Source organism: Pristiophorus japonicus, chromosome 14 (genome assembly GCF_044704955.1).
Source record: "Pristiophorus japonicus isolate sPriJap1 chromosome 14, sPriJap1.hap1, whole genome shotgun sequence".
In the NCBI taxonomy this organism is placed as follows: Eukaryota; Metazoa; Chordata; class Chondrichthyes; family Pristiophoridae; genus Pristiophorus; species Pristiophorus japonicus.
The window spans coordinates 132,207,928-132,229,148 of NC_091990.1; the positions used below are offsets into that span (position 1 = coordinate 132,207,928).

Consider the following 21,221-nt stretch of genomic DNA (forward strand, 5'->3'; position numbering starts at 1 on the left):
ATTAACTCTTTCATTCTCCATCCTAATGTAGAATTCCACCGTATTATGGTCACTCTTACCCAAGGGGCCTCGCGCAATGAGATTTCTAATTAATCCCCTCTCATTACACAACACCCACGCTAAGATGGCCTCCCCCCCCCAGTTGGTTCCTCGACATATTGGTCTAGAAAACCATCCCTTATGCACTCCAGGAAATCCTCCTCCACTGTATTGCTTCCAGTTTGGTTAGCCCAATCTATATGCATATTAAAGTCACCCATGATAACTGCAGCACCTTTATTGCATGCACCCCTAATTTCCTGTTTGATGCCCTCCCCAACATCACTACTACTAATGTCTTTTGCCCTTTGGTGTTCTGCAGCTCTACCCATAGATTCCACATCATCCAAGCTAATGTCCTTCCTAACTATTGCATTAATCTCCTTTAACCAGCAATGATACCCCACCTCCTTTTCCTTTTTATTCTATCCTTCCTGAATGTTGAATACCCATGGATGTTGAGTTCCCAGCCCTGATCATCCTGGAGCCACGTTTCTGTAATCCCAATCACATCATATCTGTTAACATCTATTTGCACAGTTAATTCATCCACCTTATTACGGAATACTCCTTGCATTAAGACACAAAGCCTTCAGGCTTATTTTTTTTAACACCCTTTGTCCTTTTAGAATTATGATATAGTGTGGCCCTTTTTATTTCTTGCCTTTGTTTACTCGGCCTTCCACTATTGCTTTTTACCTTTCTACCATCTGTTTCTGACTCCATATTACTTCACCCTATCTCGCTGCATAGGTTCCCATCCCCCTGCCATATTAGTTTAAACACTCCCGAACTGCATTAGCAAATGTTACCCCTAGGAAATCAGTTCCAGTCCTGCCCAAATGCAGACCATCCCCTTTGTACAGGTCCCACTTCCCCCAGAACTGGTTCCAATGTCCCAGGAATTTGAATCCCTCCCTCTTGCTCCACTGCTCAAGCCACGTATTTATTCTAACTATCCTGCTCCCTCTACTCTGATTAGCACGTGGCACTGGTAGCAATCCAGAGATTACTATCTTTGAGGTCTTACTTTTTAATTTAACTCCTAGCTCCCTAAATTCAGCTTGTAAGACCTCTTCCCACTTCTTACCTATATCGTTGGTACCTACATGTACCACGACAACTGGCTGTTCACCCTCTCCAGAATGCTCTGCAGTCGCTCCGAGACATCCTTGACCCTTGCACCAGGGAGGCAACATACCATCCTGGAGTCTCGGTTGTGGCCGTAGAAACTCCTATCTATTCCCCTTACAATAGAGTCCCCTATCACTATAGCTCTCCCACTCTTTTTCCCACCCTTCTGTGCAGCAGAGCCACCCACGGTGCCATGAACCTGGCTGCTGGTGCATTCCCTAAAAAGTCATCTCCCCCAACAGTATCCAAAACGGTATATCTGTTTTGGAGGGAGATGACCACATGGGGACTCCTGCACTACCTTCCTGCTCTTGCCTTGTCTCTTGGTCACCCATTCACTATCTGTCCTAACCCTTGCCTGCGGTGTGACCAACTCACTAAATGTGCTATCCACAACATTCTCAGCATCACGCATGCTCCAGAGTGAGTCCATCCGCAGCTCCAGTGCTGTCATGCGGTCTGTCAAGTGCTGCAGCTGGACACACTTCCCGCACACATAGTAGTCCGGGACACTGGAAGCGTCCCTGACTTCCCACATAGCACAGGTGGAGCATGACACTGGTCCGAGCTCTCCTGCCATGACTTAACCCTTAAATTAAGTCTATTGACTCGGGATCAGTTCCTATGGATGAGGGTAGCTAACGTAACACCACTTTTTAAAAAGGGAGGGAGAGAAAAAGCAGGTAATTATAGACCAGTTAGCCTGATATCAGTGGTGGGGAAAATGTTGGAATCGATTATTAAGGATGAAATAGCAGCGCATTTGTAAAGCAGTGACAGGATCGGTCCAAGTCAGCATAGATTTATGAAGGGGAAATCATACTTGACAAATCTTCTGGAATCTTTTGTGAATGTAACTAGTAGAGTGGACAAGGGAGATCCAGTGGATGTGGTGTATTTGGACTTTCAAAAGGCTTTTGACAAGGTCCCACATGAGATTGGTGTGCAAAATCAAAGCACGTTGTATTGGGGGTAATGTACTGATGTGGATAGAGAACTGGTTGGCAGACAGGAAGCAGAGAGTCAGGATAAACGGGTCCTTTTCAGAATGGCAGACAGTGACTAGTGGAGTGCTGCAGGGCTCAGTGCTAGGACCCCAGCTCTTTGCAATATACGTCAGTGATTTGGATGAAGGAATTGAGTGTAATATCTCCCAAGTTTGCAGATGACACTAAACTGGGTGGCAGTGTGAGCTGTGAGTGGGACGCTAAGAGGCTGCAGGGTGACTTAGACAGGTTAGATGAGTGGGCAAATGCTTGGCAGATGCAGTATAATGTGGATAAATGTGAGGTTATCCACTTTGGGGGCAAAAACACCGACAGAATATTATCTAAATGGCGGCAGATTAGGAAAAGGGGAGGTGCAACGAGACCTGGGTGTCATGGTTCATCAGTCATTGAAAGTTGGCATACAGGTGCAGCAGGCGGTAAAGGCAAATGGTCTGTTGGCCTTCATAGCTAGGGGATTTGAGTATAGGAGCAGGGAGGTCTTATTGCTGTTGTACAGGGCCTTGGTGAGGCCTCACCTGGAATATTGTGTTCTATTTTGGTCTCGTAATCTGAGGAAGGATGTTTTTGCTATTGAGGGAGTGCAGCGAAGGTTCACCAGAATGATTCCTGGGATGGCTAGACTGACATATGAGGAGAGACTGGATCAACTGGGCCTGTATACATTGGAGTTTAGAAGGATGAGAGGGGATCTCATAGAAACATATAAGATTTTGACAGGACAGGTTAGATGCGGATAGATTGTTCCCGATGTTTGGGAAGTCCAGAACCAGGAGACAGTGTTAGGATAAGGGGTAGGCCATTTCAGACTGAGATGAGGAGAAACTTCTTCACTCAGAGTTGTTAACTTGTGGAATTCCTTGCCGCAGGGAGTTGTTGATGCCAGTTCATTGAATATATTCAAGAGGGAGTTAGATATGGCCCTTACGGCTAAGGATCCAGGGGTATGGAGAGAAATCAGCAAAGCGGTACTGAGGGAATGATCAGGCTCGAAGGGCCGAATGGCCTACTCCTGCACCTATTTTCTATGTTTAGTAGTCAATATACTGTTAAAACCCCAGTTACACCTAATCCTACAAAGACAAACATTTAATGGGGTATTTAACAGCGATAATACCGCGGAAAAGGCAAAGTTTTCGTCCGTTTCACAGATTTTCCATGATTACCAGCTGTGTGGGCTGTGGCGCACCTAGTGTTTGAGCAATGAATGACTGACTGCAACTTCAGGATTTTAGCAACTTCAGATGTGCATGTGCTAAATCCTGAGTTGCAGTCAGTTTCAAAGGGGTAATAACAGTGAACACTGTTCGTTCGCTGTTATTACCCACTGCAAATTCTGGACCATTGTGTTTTATGTGGTATAATATTGGGCTCAAGTTTTGGCCTGAGTTGCTCCTATTTTTTTTTTTGGAGCAACTAGTTTAGAATGGAGTATCTTAGAAATTGCAATTCTCAGCATTTAGTTTGCTCCAATTCTAGTGAGTTAATATAGTTTTGTTTTAGAACAGTTTTTTTTCCAAAAGGATGGCATTACCAGCCACTTATGCCTGTTTTGCACGTTTAGGCAGCGAAAACTTACTCCAAACTAACTTAGAATGGAGTAATTGTAGATTTTTCTACACTCAGAAAAACCTTGCCTACACTTTATAAAATTAGGCGTAGGGAGCGAGGGGCGGGGGGGGGGTGAAGTTTACAAGCATTAAACACTTCACATTTACAAATAAATAGCCATCACCAATGATAAATAAATCAACCAACAAATAATCAAAAAAAATTAAAAATAATTTTTAAAAAAATCAAATAAATTTTTTTTAAAGTTTCTACTCACCTACTGCAGCATCGGGTGCCCTCCAATAGCCTGCTGGGACGTCCCCCCCCCAGGTGATGCCGGTCGGGCGGGCCCCGCCCCCGCCGAGGACTTTGGGTGGGGCCCGCCCCCAGGTGATGCCGGGCCGCTGCCGAGGACTTTGGGCGGGGCCCGCCCCCAGCGAGATGCCGTGCGAGCCCTGTCGCCGACGGGGAGTATGGGCGGGGCCTGCCCCCAGGAGATGCCGGGCGGGCCGCCGCGGAAGAGGTGTAAGGGCATTCAGGCCACTCAGCCTGGGATAGGCGCGACGTCCCTTTGGCCAGGGATGGGGTCGTTGTCCGGAGACGGGATCTGCTGGGAGGGCCAGGAGCTACTGTGCACAAGCGCAGCCCCCACTGCGCACGTGCAGGTGCCGGCACTGTTTTTGGCGCAGGGCTGTAGCTCCGCCCCCAGTAGCTCCTGCTGCACCGCGCCGAGCTGGAAACGGACCTACAAATATCGAAGAATCGCGAGGTTAAGTATTTGGCGCACTTTCTGTTCTACAAATTAGAAGGGCCTCTCCGATGTGTGCCGTTCTAGCGGGGTTCCGAAACTTGAGCCCAATGCTTCGATTCTTCTTAAACATATCCAGCTAATATCAGTAATGCTATTGGAGTTTAGAAAGATACTGCTTATCATTTTCATACAGCTGAGGGCATCAAATCGAATAGAATGATGTACAAGCTGCACTTTTGAATTTTGAAAGGATCTGTTTGGAAATGAACTGAGTATTTTGTTAAAAAAAATTCAATTATTTTTGGAGGACTTGGAATTTTAAAAAAATAGTAAATTTATGACCCAGAATTGTTTCTCAACAATCACTTCTTTCCATTTTAATTATGCAAATTACGTTTTTTAACAATACAGATTTATTTTGGGTTTGTGATAAACCAATGAGGAAAAATTGGTATTTTCCCCCACTGAGTAAGCTTAGTGAGTTATTGCAGTGTATTCTGCAGATAGTACATAATGCAGCTACAGTGAAAGGGATGGATATTGAGCCCAGTAGTCGGACTTGTCCTGGATAGCGTCAAGCTTTGAGTGGTGGTTGTTATTGTGACGACAGCTGTCCAGGCAAGTGGTGAGTCATGACTTGAGCCTTGCAGCTGATGGTGAGTTTTTGAAGGGTCAGAAGGTGAGCCACTTGTCACGGAGTATCCAGCCTCTGCCCTACTCTTGTAACCCCATTAATGATATGGTTGTCCAGTTAAGCTTCTGATCAGAAGTCATTCTCCCCAAGATGTTAATCATTGTCATTACCTGGCACTTGTGTGGCACAAGCACACATAGTTTGATTTGTCAGCTGAAATCCAAGTGTTCTGCTTTTAGGGTAGTGTGGAATGCGTCATTATCGCAGGACACTTAGCATTGACGACACAGTACATGTTATCATGGGCAGAAAGGACTGCGACAGATAGGTTGATGACATAGTAAGGTAGGCTACTTCTTCATGTTGGTTCCTTCACTACCTGATGCAGGCTCTGACAAATATGGGCTTCCAGTACTACTGAGCCATTCTTGGACATTGAAATTCCCACACCCAAAGTGTATTCTGTGCTTTTGTTTCCCTTGGATCGCCCTCCAAGTGCTGGTCAACATGCAGGAGAACGGATTTGACAGCTATGGGAAGGAATAGTAAGTAATCAGAGGTTTTCTTGGCCTTGTTTGACCTGAAGTCATGAGCCGTCATTGGATCCAAAGTGAGATCTCGCGTAGGACAAGATGTGGGTGTTGTCTTTTTGACAAGGTGGAGTTGACATAGGGAAGGAGTTCAGGAGGCTGGCGGGGATTCTCTTCCTCTGAAGGCATTGATTACCTGCTGGGATACAATTCTACAGACACTGTGTGGCCTCTAATATGTTGCCCATGTGACCTTAACTCACATGTAAGGGTGGAATGTTTGTAGTCTATTCCACCTTGGGTGGGGTTGGGGGAAGAGAATCAAAGTTAAGCCTAATCCTTTTCTCACCTGATGTTCACATGTAGATTTTCCATAGAGGTTGTTTGGCAATTAGAAATATGAACCCTAGCTGTGTTTCTCTTTCTCCACTTTGCAACCTCCACCACACCACCACCACCAAAAAAAACAGGGGTTGTGAGGCCAATCGTCATACCTGGTTACTATAACATTGGCTGAAGTCACTCACCACTGACTGGGTCAAACCTGGGATTGTCCTGCTCTATATCTTACAGTATCTCATTGTTTAAGCTTGTTGAATTATTAGGGAGGCAGCTTGGATTTTCAAGCAATATTGGTTGCAAGACTCCTGGGAGGTGGAGAAAAATTCTCACTGACTCTCTTCTACCCATCCCTTCCACACCCCCAACTTTCAATATCTAGTTTTTTTTTAAATCCACATAGCTCACAAAGTTGCTTGAGTACATTGAATTTTATTACCATCCTGATCAGAATCCATTAAGGGGAAAGAAATAACTTTCATTGATGCATCTTTCTTGTCCTCTTTGTGTCTCAAAATGTTTCAAAGTCGAGAATTATTTTTGAAGCATAGTCACTTAGTATGTAGGAAAATGTAGCAATCAAGTTATACACAGCATGATTTTGCAAACAGTAAATGAGGTAAATGATTAGTTGATCTATTTTCATGATGTTCGGAACATTGGAACAGGAGTAAGTCATTTAGCCCCTCGAGCCTGTTCCACCATTCAGTTAGATCATGTCTGATCTGTGACCTAACTCCATATACCTGCCTTTGTCCCATATCCCTTAATACTGTTGGTCAACAAAAAATTATCCATCTCAGATTTAAAATTAACAATTGACCTAGCATCAGTTGCCACTTGCGGAAAAAGTTTAAACCTCTACTATGCTTTGTGTGTAGAAGTGTTTCCTAACTTCACTCGTGAAAGACCTGGCTCTAATTTTTAGGCTATGTCTCCCAGTCCTAGACACTCTAACCAGTGGAAATAGTTTATCTCTCTCTACCTATCAGTTCTCCTTAATATCTTAAACTTCGATCAAACCACCCCCTAACCTTCTATATTCCAGGAAATACAACCCTAGTTTGAATAATCTTTCCTCTTAATTTTGCCCTTGAAGTCCAGGTATCATTCTGGTAAATCTATGCTGCACTCCAAGGCCAATATATGATTCCTAAGGTGTGGTGCCCAGAACTGAACACAGTTCTCCGGATGTGGTCTAACGGAGGCTTTGTATAGCTGTAGGATAACTTCTACCCCCTTGTATTCTAGTCCCTGAGATATTATAGAAGCATAGAATAGTTACAGCACAGAAGGAGGCCATTCGGCCCGTCAAGGCCACGCCAGCTCTCTGCAAGTCCCACTCCCCCGCCCTTTCCCCGTAGCTCTGCAATTTATTTTTCCTTGAGGTACTTGTCCAATTCTCCTTTGAAAACTGCGATTGAATCTGCCTCCATCACCCTTTCACCAGTACATTCCAAATCACAGAATAGTTACGGCTCAGAAGAAGGCCATTCAGCCTGTCGAGCTCGTACAAACTTTGCTTGCTCCACTCCCCTGTCCTTTTCCTGTAGCCCTGAAAATGTTTTTCCTTCAGATACTTATCCAAGTTCCTTTTGAAAGACAAGATTGAGTCTGCGTCCACCACATTTTCAGGCAGTGCATTCCAGAACCAAACCACTTGCAGTACCTTTGGTCCTTTTGCCAATCACGTTAAATGTGTATCCTCTGGTATCGATCCATCTGTCAATGGGATCAGTTTCTCTGTATCTACTCTGTCTAGACCCCTCATGATTTTGAACACCTCTATCAAATCTCCTTTCAATCTTCTCAGTCTGCTCCAAGGAGAACAACCCCAGCTTCTCCAGTCTATCAACATAACTGAAATCCTTCATTGATGGAATCATTCTCGTAAATCTTTTCTGCACCTTCTCTTGGGCCTTCACATCCTTCCTAAAGTGTGGTGCCCAGAATTGGACACACTAGTCCAGTTGGAGCAGAATGCCAAACCAGTGTTTTATACAGGTTCTTCATAGTTTCCACACTTTTGTACTCTACCACTATTTATGAAGCCCAGGATCCCGAAAGCATTTTTAACTGCTTTCTCAACCTGCCTTGCCACCTTCAACGATTTGTGCACACATACCCCTAGGTCTCTCTGTTCCTGCACCTCCTTTAGGATTGTACCATTTAGTTTATATGTCCTCTCCTCATTCTTTCTACCAAAATGTATCACTTACATTTTCTGCGCTAAATTTCATCTGCCACGTCTCCGCCCATTTTACCAGCTTGTCTGTCATCCTGAAGTCCATCACTCCTCCTCACTGTTCACTATACTTCCAAGTTTTGTGTCATCTGCAAATTTTAAAATTGTGCCCTGTACACCTACATCCCAAGTCATTCATATATATCAAGGAAAGCAGTGGTCCTAGAACCGACCCCTGGGGAACACCACTGCATACCTTCCTCCAGTCCGAAAAACAACTGTTCACTACTGTTTCCTGTCACTTAGCCAATTTTGTATCCATGCTGCCACTGTCCCTTTTATTCCATGGGCTTCAATTTTGCTGGCAAGCCTATTGTGTGGCACTTTGTTGAACGCCTTTTGGAAATCCATGTGCACTACGTTAACCGCATTGCCCTCATCAATCCTCTCTGTTATCTCATCAAAAAACTTGATCAAGTTGGTTAAACTCTATTTGCCTTCAACAAATCTGTATTGACTGTCCTTAATTAATCCACACCTATCCAAGTGACTGTTAATTTTGTATCTGATCACTTTCTAAAAGCTTTCCCACTATTGGAGTTAAACTGACTGGCCTGTATCTTAACACCTTTTTTGAACAAAGGTGTAACATTTGCAATTCTCCAGTCCTCTGGCACCACCCCCGTATCTATGGAGAGTTGGAATATTATGGCCAGTACCTCCTGTGATTTATGCCCTCCATTCCCTCAGCATCCTAGGATGCATCCCCTCCACTCCTGGTGATTTATCTACTTTAAGTACAGACAGCCTTTCTAATATCTCTCAGTTTTTATCCTATCAAGTGTCTCCTTCATTTTGTCTGTGGTAGCATCCTCTTGTTTAGTGAAGTCAGATACAAAGTACTCGTTTAGTACCTCAGCTATACACTCAGCTTCCATGCATAGGTCTCCTTTTTGGTCTCTAATTGGCCCCACCCCTCCTCACTACCTTTTACTATTTATGTGCCTATAGAAGAATTTTGGATTACCTTTTATGTTGGCTGCCATTCCATTCTCATACCCTCTCTGCCCCTCTTATTTTCTTTTTCACTTCTCCTCTGATCTTTCCATATCTAGCCTCATTCTCAGATGTATTAGCAACCTGACAGCTGTCATACATGCTCTTTTCTGATTCGCCATATTCTCCATCTGTTTTGCTCTCCAGGGAGCCCTGACTTTAATAGCTCTGCCTTTCCCCCTAGTGGGAATGTACCTCAACTGAACCTGAACCATTTCTTCTTTAAAGGCAGACCATTGTTCCATTGCAGTTTTGCTTGCCAATTTTTCATTCCAGTTTACCCGGGCCAGATCCATTCTCATCCCACTGAAATTGGCCTTCCCCCAGTTTAACATTTTTACTCTAGATTGCTCCCTGTCCTTTTCCATAGCCAATCTAAACCTTATGATACTATGATTGTTTCCTAAATGTCCACCTATTGATACTTGCTCCACTTGACCTACCTCATTAACCAGTTCCAGGAATGCCTCCTCCCTCATCGGGCTGGAAACATACTGATCAAGGAAGTTCTCCTGCACACACTTCAGAAATTCTTCCCCATCTCTGCCCTTTACACTATTATTATCCCAGTTAGGACAGTTGATGTCCCCCATTTTCACTACTCTATAGTTCTTGCATTTCTCTACAAATTTGCTCCTCCATATCTTTCCCACTATTTGGTGGTCGATAGAATACACCTAGTAATGTAACAGTACCTCTACTATTTCTTAACTCTAGCCATATAGATTCTGTCCTTGAACCCCCAGGACATCCTCCCTCTCCAGCACTATTATTGTCCTTAACCAATACTGCCATACCACCTCCCATCTTTCCTTCCCTACCTTTCCTGAACACCTTATAACCAGGAATATTTAATACCCAATCCTGCCCTTTTTTGAGCCAGGTCTCTGTTATTGCCACAACAACATATTCCCATGTGGCTATTTGTGCCTGCAGCTCACTTGTCTTGTTTACTGCGCTTCGTGTGTTCACATACATACACTGTAAACTCATCTTAGACCATCCTGTATTCTTAGTTTGACCCCACCTTACGATTTCTTTCTTTAGTGCTCTCTGCCTCTCCCAATCCTTTGAGCACTTTATTTCCCCTTTCTAATGTTATATCCTGGTGCCTACATCGCCCCGCCAAATTAGTTTAAACCCTTCCAACAGCAATAGCAAACCTCCCCGTGAGGATATTTGTTCCAACCCTGTTGAGGTGCAACTTGTCGGGCCTGTACAGGTCCCATCTCCCCCAGAACTGGTGCCAATGCCCCAGGAATCAGAAACACTCCCTCCTGCACCATCTCTCCAGCCATGCATTCATCTGCTCTCTCCTCCTATTTTTATACTCACTTGCGTGGAGCACCGGGAGATTGCTACCTTTTTAAGGTCCTGCGATTTAATCTCTTTCCTAGCTCCCTAAAATCTGCCTGCACAACCTCATCCCTCTTTCTACCTCTGTCATTGGTACCGATGTGGACCACGACCTCTGGCTGTTCACCTTCCCCCCCCCCCTCAAAATGTTCTGCAGCCGCTCAAAGACCTCCTTAACCCTTGCACCAGGGAGGCGACATACCATCCTGGAGTCATGTCTGTGGCCGCAGAAATGCCTGTCTGTTCCCCTAACTATGGAATCCCTATTGCGCTCTCTTCTCCTCTCTTTCCCCCCCCCCCCCAGGGTACAGCTGAACCACCCATGGTGCAGTGGACTTGTCTCTGGTTGTACTCCCCAGAAGAACCATCGCTCTCACCAGTACTCAACAGAATACTGATTGGAGAATGAGATGTAATCAGAGGACTCCTGCACTACCTGCCTGGTGATCCTCTTCTGTCTAGCAGTCACCCATTCCCTCTCTGGCTGCACACTCTTGAGCTGTGGGGTGACCACCTCCTGAAACGTGCTATCCACAAAGCTCTCAGCCTCACGGATGGATTGCAGTGGCGCCAGCTGTTGCTCAAACTCTGAAACCCGGAACTTGAGTTGCTCCAGCCAACGACACTTCTTGCACATGTGGTTGTTCAGGACACCGGATACGCACTCCAAGGGACTGAGCTGCCCTGCCATGCCTCTATTTAATGACTATGAACTGGCTTAGCAGAAATAAACTTAAAACTTCAAAAAAAAAACAGGTCCTTTCCTTGTGCCGAGGTCATTTTAGGTTTTTTACTCCATCATTCTTTCAAATTCCGCCTGTGTTGAGTTGCTCTGCTCTTGGCTCGAGTCCTGCTCAGGTCCGCTGCCTCTGCTCTCGGGTCTCCTCTGCCACGCTCTTTTTCTCTCACTCGCTTCAGCTTGGGTCCGCTGCTTCTGATCCTAACCACTTGCTGCATTTAAAAAAAAAAATGTAAAATGTTTTTCCTCATGTCACCTTTGGTGCTCCTGCCAATCACCTTAAATCTGTGCGCTCTGGTTTTCAACCCTTCCGCCAATGGAAACAGTTTCTCTCTATCTACTCCGACTAAATACCTCATTATTTTGAACGCCTCCATCAAATCTCCTCTTAACCTTCTCTGCTCGAAGGAGATCAACCTCAGCTTCTCCAGTCTATCCACGTAACTGAAGTCCCTCATCCTAGGAACTATTCTTGTAAATCTTTTCTGCACCCTCTCTAAGACCTTCACGTTGTTAAAGTGCGATGCCCAGAATTGGACACACTACTCCAGTTGAGGCTGAACCAGAGTTTTATGAAGGTGGTTCATAACGTCCTTGCTTTTGTACTCTGCCTCTATTTATGAAGCCCAGAATCCCGTAAGCTTTTTGAACCGCTTCTTCAACCTGCCACAGTCGATGATTTGTGCACATATACCCCCAGGTGTCTCTGTTCATGCACCCCCTTTAGAATTGTACCCTTTAGTTTATATTGCTTCTCCTCATTCTTCCTACCAAAACGTATCACTTTGTACTTTTCTGCATTAAATTTCATCTGCAATGTGTCTGCTCATTCCACCAGCCTGTCTGTCTCTGTCTTGAAGCCTTATCACTATCTTCCTCACTGTTCACTATACTTCTAAGTATTGTCATCGTCAAATTTTGAAATTGTGCTCTGTACACTCAAGTCTATGTCTTTAACTGTGGTCTAAGTACACCACTGTATGCTTTCCTCCAGTCCGAAAAACAATTGGTCACCACTACTGTTTCCTGTCACTTAGCCAATTTTGTATCCATGCTGCCACTGTCCCTTTTATTCCATGGACTTCAACTTTGCTGGCAAGCCTATTATGTGGCACTTTATCAAATGCCTTTTGGATGTCCATGTACACCACATCAACCGCAATGCCCTCATCAACCCTCTGTTACCTCATCAAAAAACTCAATCAAATTAGTTAAATACGATTTGTGCTTGACCAATCCATGCTGGCTTTCTTTAATTAATCCACACTTGTCCAAGTGACTGTTAATTTTGTCCCGGATTATCGTTTCTATAAGCTTCCCCAATACTGAGGTTAAACTGACTGGCGTAAAGTTGCTGGGTTTATCCTTGCACCCTTTTTTGAACAAGGGTGTAACATTTGCAATTCTCCAGTCCTCTGACACTACCACCGTAGCCAAGGAGGATTGGAATATTATGGCCAGTACCTCCGCAATTTCCACCTTTACTAACCTCCACATCCTAGGATGCATCCCATCTGGTCCTGGTGACTTATCTACTTTAAGTATAGCCAGCCTTTCTAGTACCTCCCATTTATTAATTTTTATCCCATCCAGTATCGCAGCTACCTCCTCTTTCACTGACTTTCGCAACACCTTCCTTGGTAAAGACCGATTTTAAAAAGTACATTTCGTACCTCAGCTATGCCCTTTGCCTCCATGTGTAGGTCTCCTTTTTGGTCCTTAATCGCCCTCCCCCTCCTCTTACTACCCGTTTATTATTTATATGCCTATAGAAGACTTTTGGATTCCCTTTCATGTTAAGCTGCCTGTCTATTCTCGTACTCTCTCTTTGCCCCTCTTATTTCCTTTTTCACTTCCCCTCTGAACTTTCTATATTCAGTCCGGTTCTCACGTATTCTCAACCTGACATCTGCTATATGGTCTCTTTTTCTGCTTCATCTTACTCGCTATCTCTTTCGTCATCCAGGGAACTTTGGATTTGGCTGCTTTACCCTTCCCCCTTGTGGGAATATACCTTGACTGTACCTGAATCCTCTTAAAAGGCAACCAATTGTTCGATTACAGTTTTGCCTGCCAATCTTTGATTCCAATTTACCCGGGCCAGATCCGTTCTCGACCCACTGAAATTGGCCCTCGTTCCAGTTAAGTATTTTTACTCTAGATTGATCCTTGTCCTTTTCTATAGCTAATCAAAAACATAAGATACATGATCACCGTTCCCTAAATGTTCCCCTATTAAAATTTGCTGCACTTGACCTACCTCATTTCCCAGAACCAGATCCAGCAATGCCTCCTTCCTTGTTGGGCCGGTCAAGAAAGTTTTCCTGAACACACTTCAAAAATTCTCCACCCCCCCACTCTGCCCTTTACGCTATTACTATTCCAGTCTATATTGGGATAATTTATGTCAGTACTGCCACCCCACCTCCTTTCTTTCCTTCCCTATCTTTCCTGAACACCTTGTATTTAGTACCAATCCTGCCCTTTTTTTGAGCCAGTTCCCTGTTCTATCCTTTTTTGGTCCAAAGTGAATGACCTCACATTTGCCTACAATGAAATCCATTTGCCACAGTTTTGCCTTTCACTACATTTTGAGCTTCCGAAATCCAGAATTCCGAAATTTGGAATGTTCCGGAATCTGGACACTGGGCCAATCCGTAGTGGGGTCGTGCGGAAAATGTTCCGGAATACGGACATTTTTTTAAAACCAAATTAACTGCTGAAAAATAATTTAAAAAAAATTTAAACTTTAACTTACCTTTTCTGCAGGTTTTCAACGCAGGTTTTTCCTGGCCATCGACCCCTGATCTGCCGGACCCTCTTGGCCTCGCTGGCCCTGCTGATCCTTACCTTATCCCCCCCCCCCCCCGCCCCCCCCTTACCTCGGTCCGAGCGTTTCTGGTTTTGGGATGTCTGAAACACCTGTATTAGTATCTTTTTGTAATTTTATGCTTCCATTTACACTGCCTACAATGCCACCTATCTTTGTCATCGACAAACTTCGATATGTGGCTCTCTATCCCATTGTCTAAGTAGTTAATAAATACAGTGAATAGTTGAGGCCCCATCACAGATCCCTGTGGGACACCACTTGTCACATCTTGCCAATTAGAGTACCTACCCATTATCCCTACTCTGTCTCCTGCCACGCAGCCAATTTCCTAACCAGGTCAATAATTTGCCTTCAATTCCATGAGTTTCAACTTTAGCCAGCAGTCTCTCAGGAGTGGCATGTGCAATTTTCCAATCTAAAGAAGCGGTTCCCGAATCGAGAGAACTTTAGAAGATTATAGTTGGGGCATCTGCAATGTTCCCATCTACTTACTTTAAAACCCTAGGATGGAAACCATCTCCTCTTGGGGATTTGTCACTCTTTAGTGCCATTATTTTCTTTGTTGCTGTTTTGCTTATGCTAATTTTGTTGAGTCACTATCCCCAATTCAATATTAATTTTCTTGGGATGTCCGGCATGCTATCCTCTTCCTCTGCTGTACATACTGATGCGAAATAATTATTCATGTCTGCCATTTCCTTACTTTCATTTACAATATTGCTTTTCTCAGTTTTCAAGGGGCCCACTGTCAGTTTTCATACCACCCTCAAGATTTTTATGTTGGTTTTTGATATCGCTTGCAAGTTTCTTTTCGTACTCTATTTTTTTAGCTCTTATCTGTTTTGTCACCTTTTTATTCTTTGTATCTCTCCAAGTTGCCAGGATCTGTGCTATTTTTTGCATTCTTATATGCTATTTCTTTTATTTGACGTCCATGGCTGCTTTTTCTTTTGGCAATTGAAGATCTTGCCCCTTCGGGCTATAAATAAACTGGTTCTGTATTACATTAAATTCTTTTTTGAACACATCCCACTGATCTTCTGTCATTTTGCCCATTAATAGATTTGCCCAGTTTACAGATGTCTGTCTCATCCAGTCGACCTTTCAAACACAACTTTGAACTTGATCATATGATTGCTATTAGATAAATGTTCATGCACCGTTAGGCTGTTAACTAAATAGAGTTCATTACTCATTATTAAATCTAATATGGCCTGTCCCCTTGTTGGTTCTAGGTCCTATTGTCACAGAAACCTATCCTGAACACACAAGAAATTCACTACCTTTCTGATATGAGCTAACCAGCCTATCCCAATCTATAAGAAAGTTAACATCCCTCATTAAAACCACTCTGCCTTTACTACATGCTTGTCTAATCTCCTGCATCTATATATTCTGCCACTTCATAGCTGCTACCATGGGGCTATACACAACTCCCACTACATTCCAAATACTTTTCTATTAATTCTACCCATAAAGTCTCCTCTGCCTGCTTACCTCTCCCTCTCAGTATATCCTCTCATCATTGAAGTAATTTCATTCTTAATCACCTGAGGCTACTCTTCCACCACCACCCCCCCCCCCCCCAATCAGTTTTCCTATCTTTCCTGTAGACCTTATACCATGATATATTCAGTTCCCAGTCCTGCCTACCTTGCAGCCATATCTCAGTAATGGCTACCATGTTGTACTTTCTAAGTAGAATTGGCGTTTGCAATTCATTCAATTTGTTCCTTATACTCCATGCCTTTGTAGAAATGCTTATTTGGGCCACACACCATAACCTATTGTTCTGCTCTAATGTTTTTCTCCACATTTCTTGTTTCTGTCTCCTGATTTACTTTACATCTTTTAGTTTTTCTTTTACCTGTAGTGCCTAAAGCACAATTTCTGATTATTACTTTGCTCTCTTCCCTCATTTGTTTTAGAATTATTATTTATACTACCGTTTCCATCTGAGCCCTCTTAAGGTGACGTATAAATGTTGGCTAGGACCCCTGGGGAACTCCCAAACTCCCCTTTAACTAGTGTCAAGGCATCTTTTGTGTCCACCTGAATGAGAAGATGGGGCCTTGGTTTAATATCTCATCCAAAAGGTGACATCTCTGACAATACACTAGTCTCTCAGTTCTAAACTGTCCTGTCAGCTTAGATTATGCATTAAGTCCAGGATTGAGACTTGAACCAACAACGTTCTGGCACAAAGATGAATGTGCTACCACTGAGCCAACCTGGCACTTAAAAGAATGGTGATTAATATTTTCCCAAAGAGGTTACTTGCGAAGAGCCCTGTAGCGAACAGCAGCTGAGCAGTTTATTTTGATGGAGAGACACCTAAAATTGAAAATGTCTGTTGTGCAGGGAACTATCTTTTATAGGCAAGTTAATGTTTTAAAATACAAGTAGGATGGGCTGTTAGAATGAGATTGTACTATTGTAAGATTGTACTATTGCAAAATTAAGTGCAAGTTATTGCAAAATACTAATTGGGAGTTGCTTAATTAAACTTAGAATCTAATGTTTTAAAATTCTTTTTCTTCTAGGTACCCCAACATATCGTGTGAACTACTTACTTCAGACGTCGCACAGCTAAATGACCGACTGGCAGAGGATGAACCTTTGTTGACACGACTTTACAGCTTCCTGCAGAATGAGCCACCTCTTAACCCTTTGCTTGCCAGTTTTTTTAGTAAGGTGCTAAGCATTCTTATCAGCAGGAAACCTGACCAGGTAGGGACACACAGGTCTAGATTGCATGATTTACGTAGTTTTTAAGAACTATTGTCTGATATTTCCAAGTTTCATTCATATAAAGCATAGAATGAAAATCACTGCAGATTTACTTGATGCAAATGATTAAGCTTTTGGTTGTCTGACCTAATATCTCCTTATGTGGCTCACTTTCAAATTGTGTTTGATACCACTACTGTGAAACGCCTTGGGACATTGCACTATGAATATCTTCTGGGATTTTTTGGGGGATATTTCAGTATGTAGTTGAGTAGAAAGAAAAATAATTAATACTGAAAGTCCATAAATCTATATTGACTTCCTTTTAAGGAAGGCCTTAAACTCTCACCTATCTTTAGACAGCACTGTGGCATAGCTGCAAGCATAAGTGGCTTGGCAGATGATCAACTTTTGGGGCCCAAGTTTCCACATGATTTGCGCCTGATTTTTAGGAGCAACTGGTGGAGAACGGACTATCTTAGAAATCGCAATTCTCCGCATTTTTTTTTCTGCAGTTCTAGTCAGGTAGAACAGTTCTACTTTGGAACAGAATTTTTTTCTTCCGGCCACTGACGCCTGATTTCAAAGTTTCCACAATGAAAACGTACTCCAAACTAACTTAGAATGGAGCAAGTGAAGATTTTTGTAGAACTGAAAAAACCTGTTCTACACATTAAAAAATCAGGCGCAGGTTACAAATTAGGCGTCCAGAACGAGGTGGGGGGGGAAGGGAAGTCATTAAATTCTACAATAAATCCTTATTTATACTTGTACAAATATTATACAAATAAATCCAACCTGAATAAACATTTATAAGCAAAGAAAAGATTAAATAAACCATCTTCCTACCTGTGTGAAAGTGCTTCAGGCACGGAGAATGCTGCAGTCAGCCTGAGGCGCCCGTTCTTCCTGGGGCGGGGGTGGGGAGGAGGCGCCCGTTCTTCCCGTGGGGGGGAGGAGGCGCCCGTTCTTTCCCGCGGGGTGGGGGGGGGGGGAGGAGGCACCCGTTCTTCCCGCGGGTGGGGGGGGAGGAGGCGCCCGTTCTTCCCGCGGGTGGGGGAGGAGGCGCCCGTTCTTCCCGCGGGGGAGGGGGGAAGGAGACAGCGAGAAGGCTGCAAGAAGCCTCAGTGCTGATGGCAATGTGCTTTTATTAAAAAATGTTCAAAAATTAAACCGCTACAAAGAACTACAAAAATGGCCGAGTGCCAATGTTTGCTGCATCACGCACGCGCAGCGTTGCCGGCAGGAAAAAAACTAATTTAAATAGTACCCGCCCCCTCCCACTTACAAAATCGGCGCGAGTGTAGGCTCCGTCCCCCTGGGCGCCGCGCCAAACAGACAAGGAGCTGCAAAGCGCTCCAGAATCGCGCGTTTTTTTTCCGGCGCCGTTTTAGGCGCTAAAAACGGGCGCCCAGCTCAGAGGGGCGCCCGTTTTTTATCGTGTGGAAACTTGGGCCCTTGGTATTGACATTCTAATTCTCTGACTTGAGGTACTTTCACAATTATTGGACAAAATTTGTTTTTGTCGAGTTGATTTCCCCTGCAGGTCCACTATTCTAATGTATGTCTTGTGTTCAAAATAGAAATGATTGCTCCCTCGGGTCCAAGGGCACAGACGTGAGCGTGTCTGCTTTACATCTGGTTTAGCTGTCCATCACCAGATCTGGCCAGGCCACACCTAGCATTATTGGGTTTTGTATTCCTCTGTCAAAACTGCCCACTACTCCAGAATCAGCTTGGAGAGCAACAATAACCCCAGCCTTGCTTCTCCTTTGGCAACCATCTCCATAAATTTCTGCCCCTCCACCCTCACCTCTACAACAACAAGTGAACTTCTTTGTCACAAAGATTGAGAGAATCCATTAAGCTGCCTCTGCTGCTTTCCCTTTCCTGTTGCTCACTAAGCCATGCCTCTCAACAGTTTCTTCTCCCCTGAACCCATGTCTCTATCTAGTTTCTCTCCTATCTCCACTTATGCTTTTACCAAACTCATTTTGTCCATGAAACTCCACTCCTGTTCCCTTAACCCCATTTTTACTAAACCGCTGACCGCCCGTTTCCCTTCTTTGCCCTCCTGCTAGAGCTGACATTATAAATGGTCCTCTTTCCCCCAGCCCCCCTTCAAAAATGACATCACCACGACCAACCCCCCCCCCCCCCCCCCAGACTGAAAAAACAAATCCTCAACACCTCTGACCTGGCAAACTAAAACCCTATCTCCACCCTCTCCCCTCAAATACTTGAATGTGTTGTCGCCTCCTAAATTGGTGTCCTTTACCCCCGTAACTTCACGCTTGAATTTCTCTCGTTAGGTTTCCATCCCTTCCACGGCCCTAACCAAGGTCACAAATGTCATCCTACTCGACCTCTCTGCAGCCTTTGACACAGTCAACCACATCATCTTTCTCAAATGATTCTCCTCCATTTTCCACTGCCTTTCAGCTCCAGCAATAGTTTTTCTTTCCACCCCCTCAGTTGCCTCTTGAGTCTCCCACAGATCTATCTTTGCACCCTTCCTCATCTACATGCTGCCCTTGGGAGACGACATCCTCTGACATGGGGTCAGCTTTCACGTGTGCGCTGACACTTGGCTCTGCCTCTCCTACATCACTTGACTCCTCCACTGTCTGTTTGGTCATTCTGATTGGCTGACATCCAGTCCTGGATGAGCAACAATATACTCCAGTTAAAAATTGAGAAGACTGACTCCATTGCCTTTGGCCCCAGTCACAAACTGTATATCCTAGCCAGCTATTCCACCCCTTCCTGGCCATTGTCTCAGACTGATCCAGAATGTTTAAATTCTCGGTGTTCTATTGCCGTTCTATTCAACCCCGAGCTAAATTTCTGACCCCATATCCCCTCCATCACAAAGACCACCAAGTTAACATCATCTGCCTCAGTCCATCTGCTGCTGATACACTCAACCATGATTTTGTTACAACTATTCCAATAGCTTCCCATCCTCCACCTTCTGTAACCTTCAGCTTGGCTCACTCAAAAATTTGTTGCCCATATGGTATCCTGCCCCAACTCCCACTCTGTCTTTGCCTACATTGGCTCAGTGTTCCCCTATCCCCAAAGCCTATAATTTAATATTCTCATCCACATGTTTAAATCTCCATGGATTTTCCCCTGCCTAAGGCAGTAATCTCCTCCAACTCTACAACCCTCCACCCCCACCTACACCTGCACCCAGCCCCAAACACACACTACCTCGGATTCTGACCTATTGTGCATCTCCCTTCCTTCTTTCCACCTTTGGCAGCTGAGCTTTCAGCCATCAAGACTGCTGGTTTTTAGTAGGTAAGGGTATCAGGGGATATGGAGCTAAGGTGGGTAAATGAAGTTGAGGCACAGATCAGCTATGATTCAATTGAATGGCAGTGCAGGCTCGAGGTGGTGAATAGCCTGCTTCTGTTCGTACGTCCCTATCTTCTGGAATTTCCTCCCTAAATTATTCTTCTCCATTTCACTCCTTTTAAGACCCTTCTCTTTAACCAAGCTTTTGGTTATCCCTCCTAATATCTCCTCCTTTGGGTTGGTGCCAATTTCTTTCTAATTATGCCTCTAAGAGGCCCCTTTGGACAATGTTTCTACGTTAAATGCGCTATAAAAATGCAAGTTGCAGAAACCAGAAATGTAGACTATATTGTAAAACTCATCTGAACTGTTTTTCTTTGAAGGTTTCTTTAAATGTGCTGTACTAGAACAGGAAAACTATACTTAATACTTGTATAAAAGAAAATATTTCTGAACACTTGTGAAGCTGGAAATAGAGATCTTGCTGATTGCCTCCAAGATGGGTGTTTGGTTTTGGCGGTGGGTGGGGGAAGGAGAGAATTATATCATTTCTGCTTGCAGGTATTAGAACTGGATTATGATGCACACTGTTTCAATATGATTTTTTTCTTCAGATTATTGCATTTTTGCGAAAGAGGGATGCATTTGTAAGCTTGATGCTGAAACACATAGGGACCTCAGCGCTCATGGATTTGCTGCTCAGGTTGTTGACCTGCATTGAACCACCACAGCTGAGGCAGGATGTTTTGAATGTAAGTTGAGACATTTTGGATATATGCTGTATAGATAATGTAATGCTGTACAGAGCTGTGTTAACTGGTTGTTTTGGCTTCAATAATTGCCAGTTTTATAGCGCTTGGAGTACTTTGCAGAAAGATGGAAGAGGGGAGTTGGGGAACGTGTGAAAACACAGTTAAAGAAGAGCTTTTGAAAGCACACAGGTTGCAAGACACAGGGATTTCCAGAGGGTGCTGGGAGGATCCGGGAGTGGATAGTGAAGGGGATAGGTGTAATCCAGTATTGGAGAAAAAGAG

At 44.0% G+C, this 21,221-nt stretch overlaps 1 protein-coding gene across 5 annotated transcripts in view; it reads left to right on the top strand.

Moving 5' to 3' along the window:
* The window catches only part of ppp6r3 (protein phosphatase 6, regulatory subunit 3), a 150,468-nt gene that overhangs the window by 35,335 nt on the left and 93,912 nt on the right, over window positions 1-21,221 (top strand). For all 5 annotated transcript variants that reach the window (XM_070899622.1, XM_070899624.1, XM_070899626.1 and 2 more), the window contains exons 3-4: window positions 16,698-16,884; window positions 20,802-20,939. In XM_070899622.1, coding sequence (XP_070755723.1) covers window positions 16,698-16,884; window positions 20,802-20,939 — 325 coding nt within the window. The remainder of the gene's footprint in view (window positions 1-16,697; window positions 16,885-20,801; window positions 20,940-21,221) is intronic.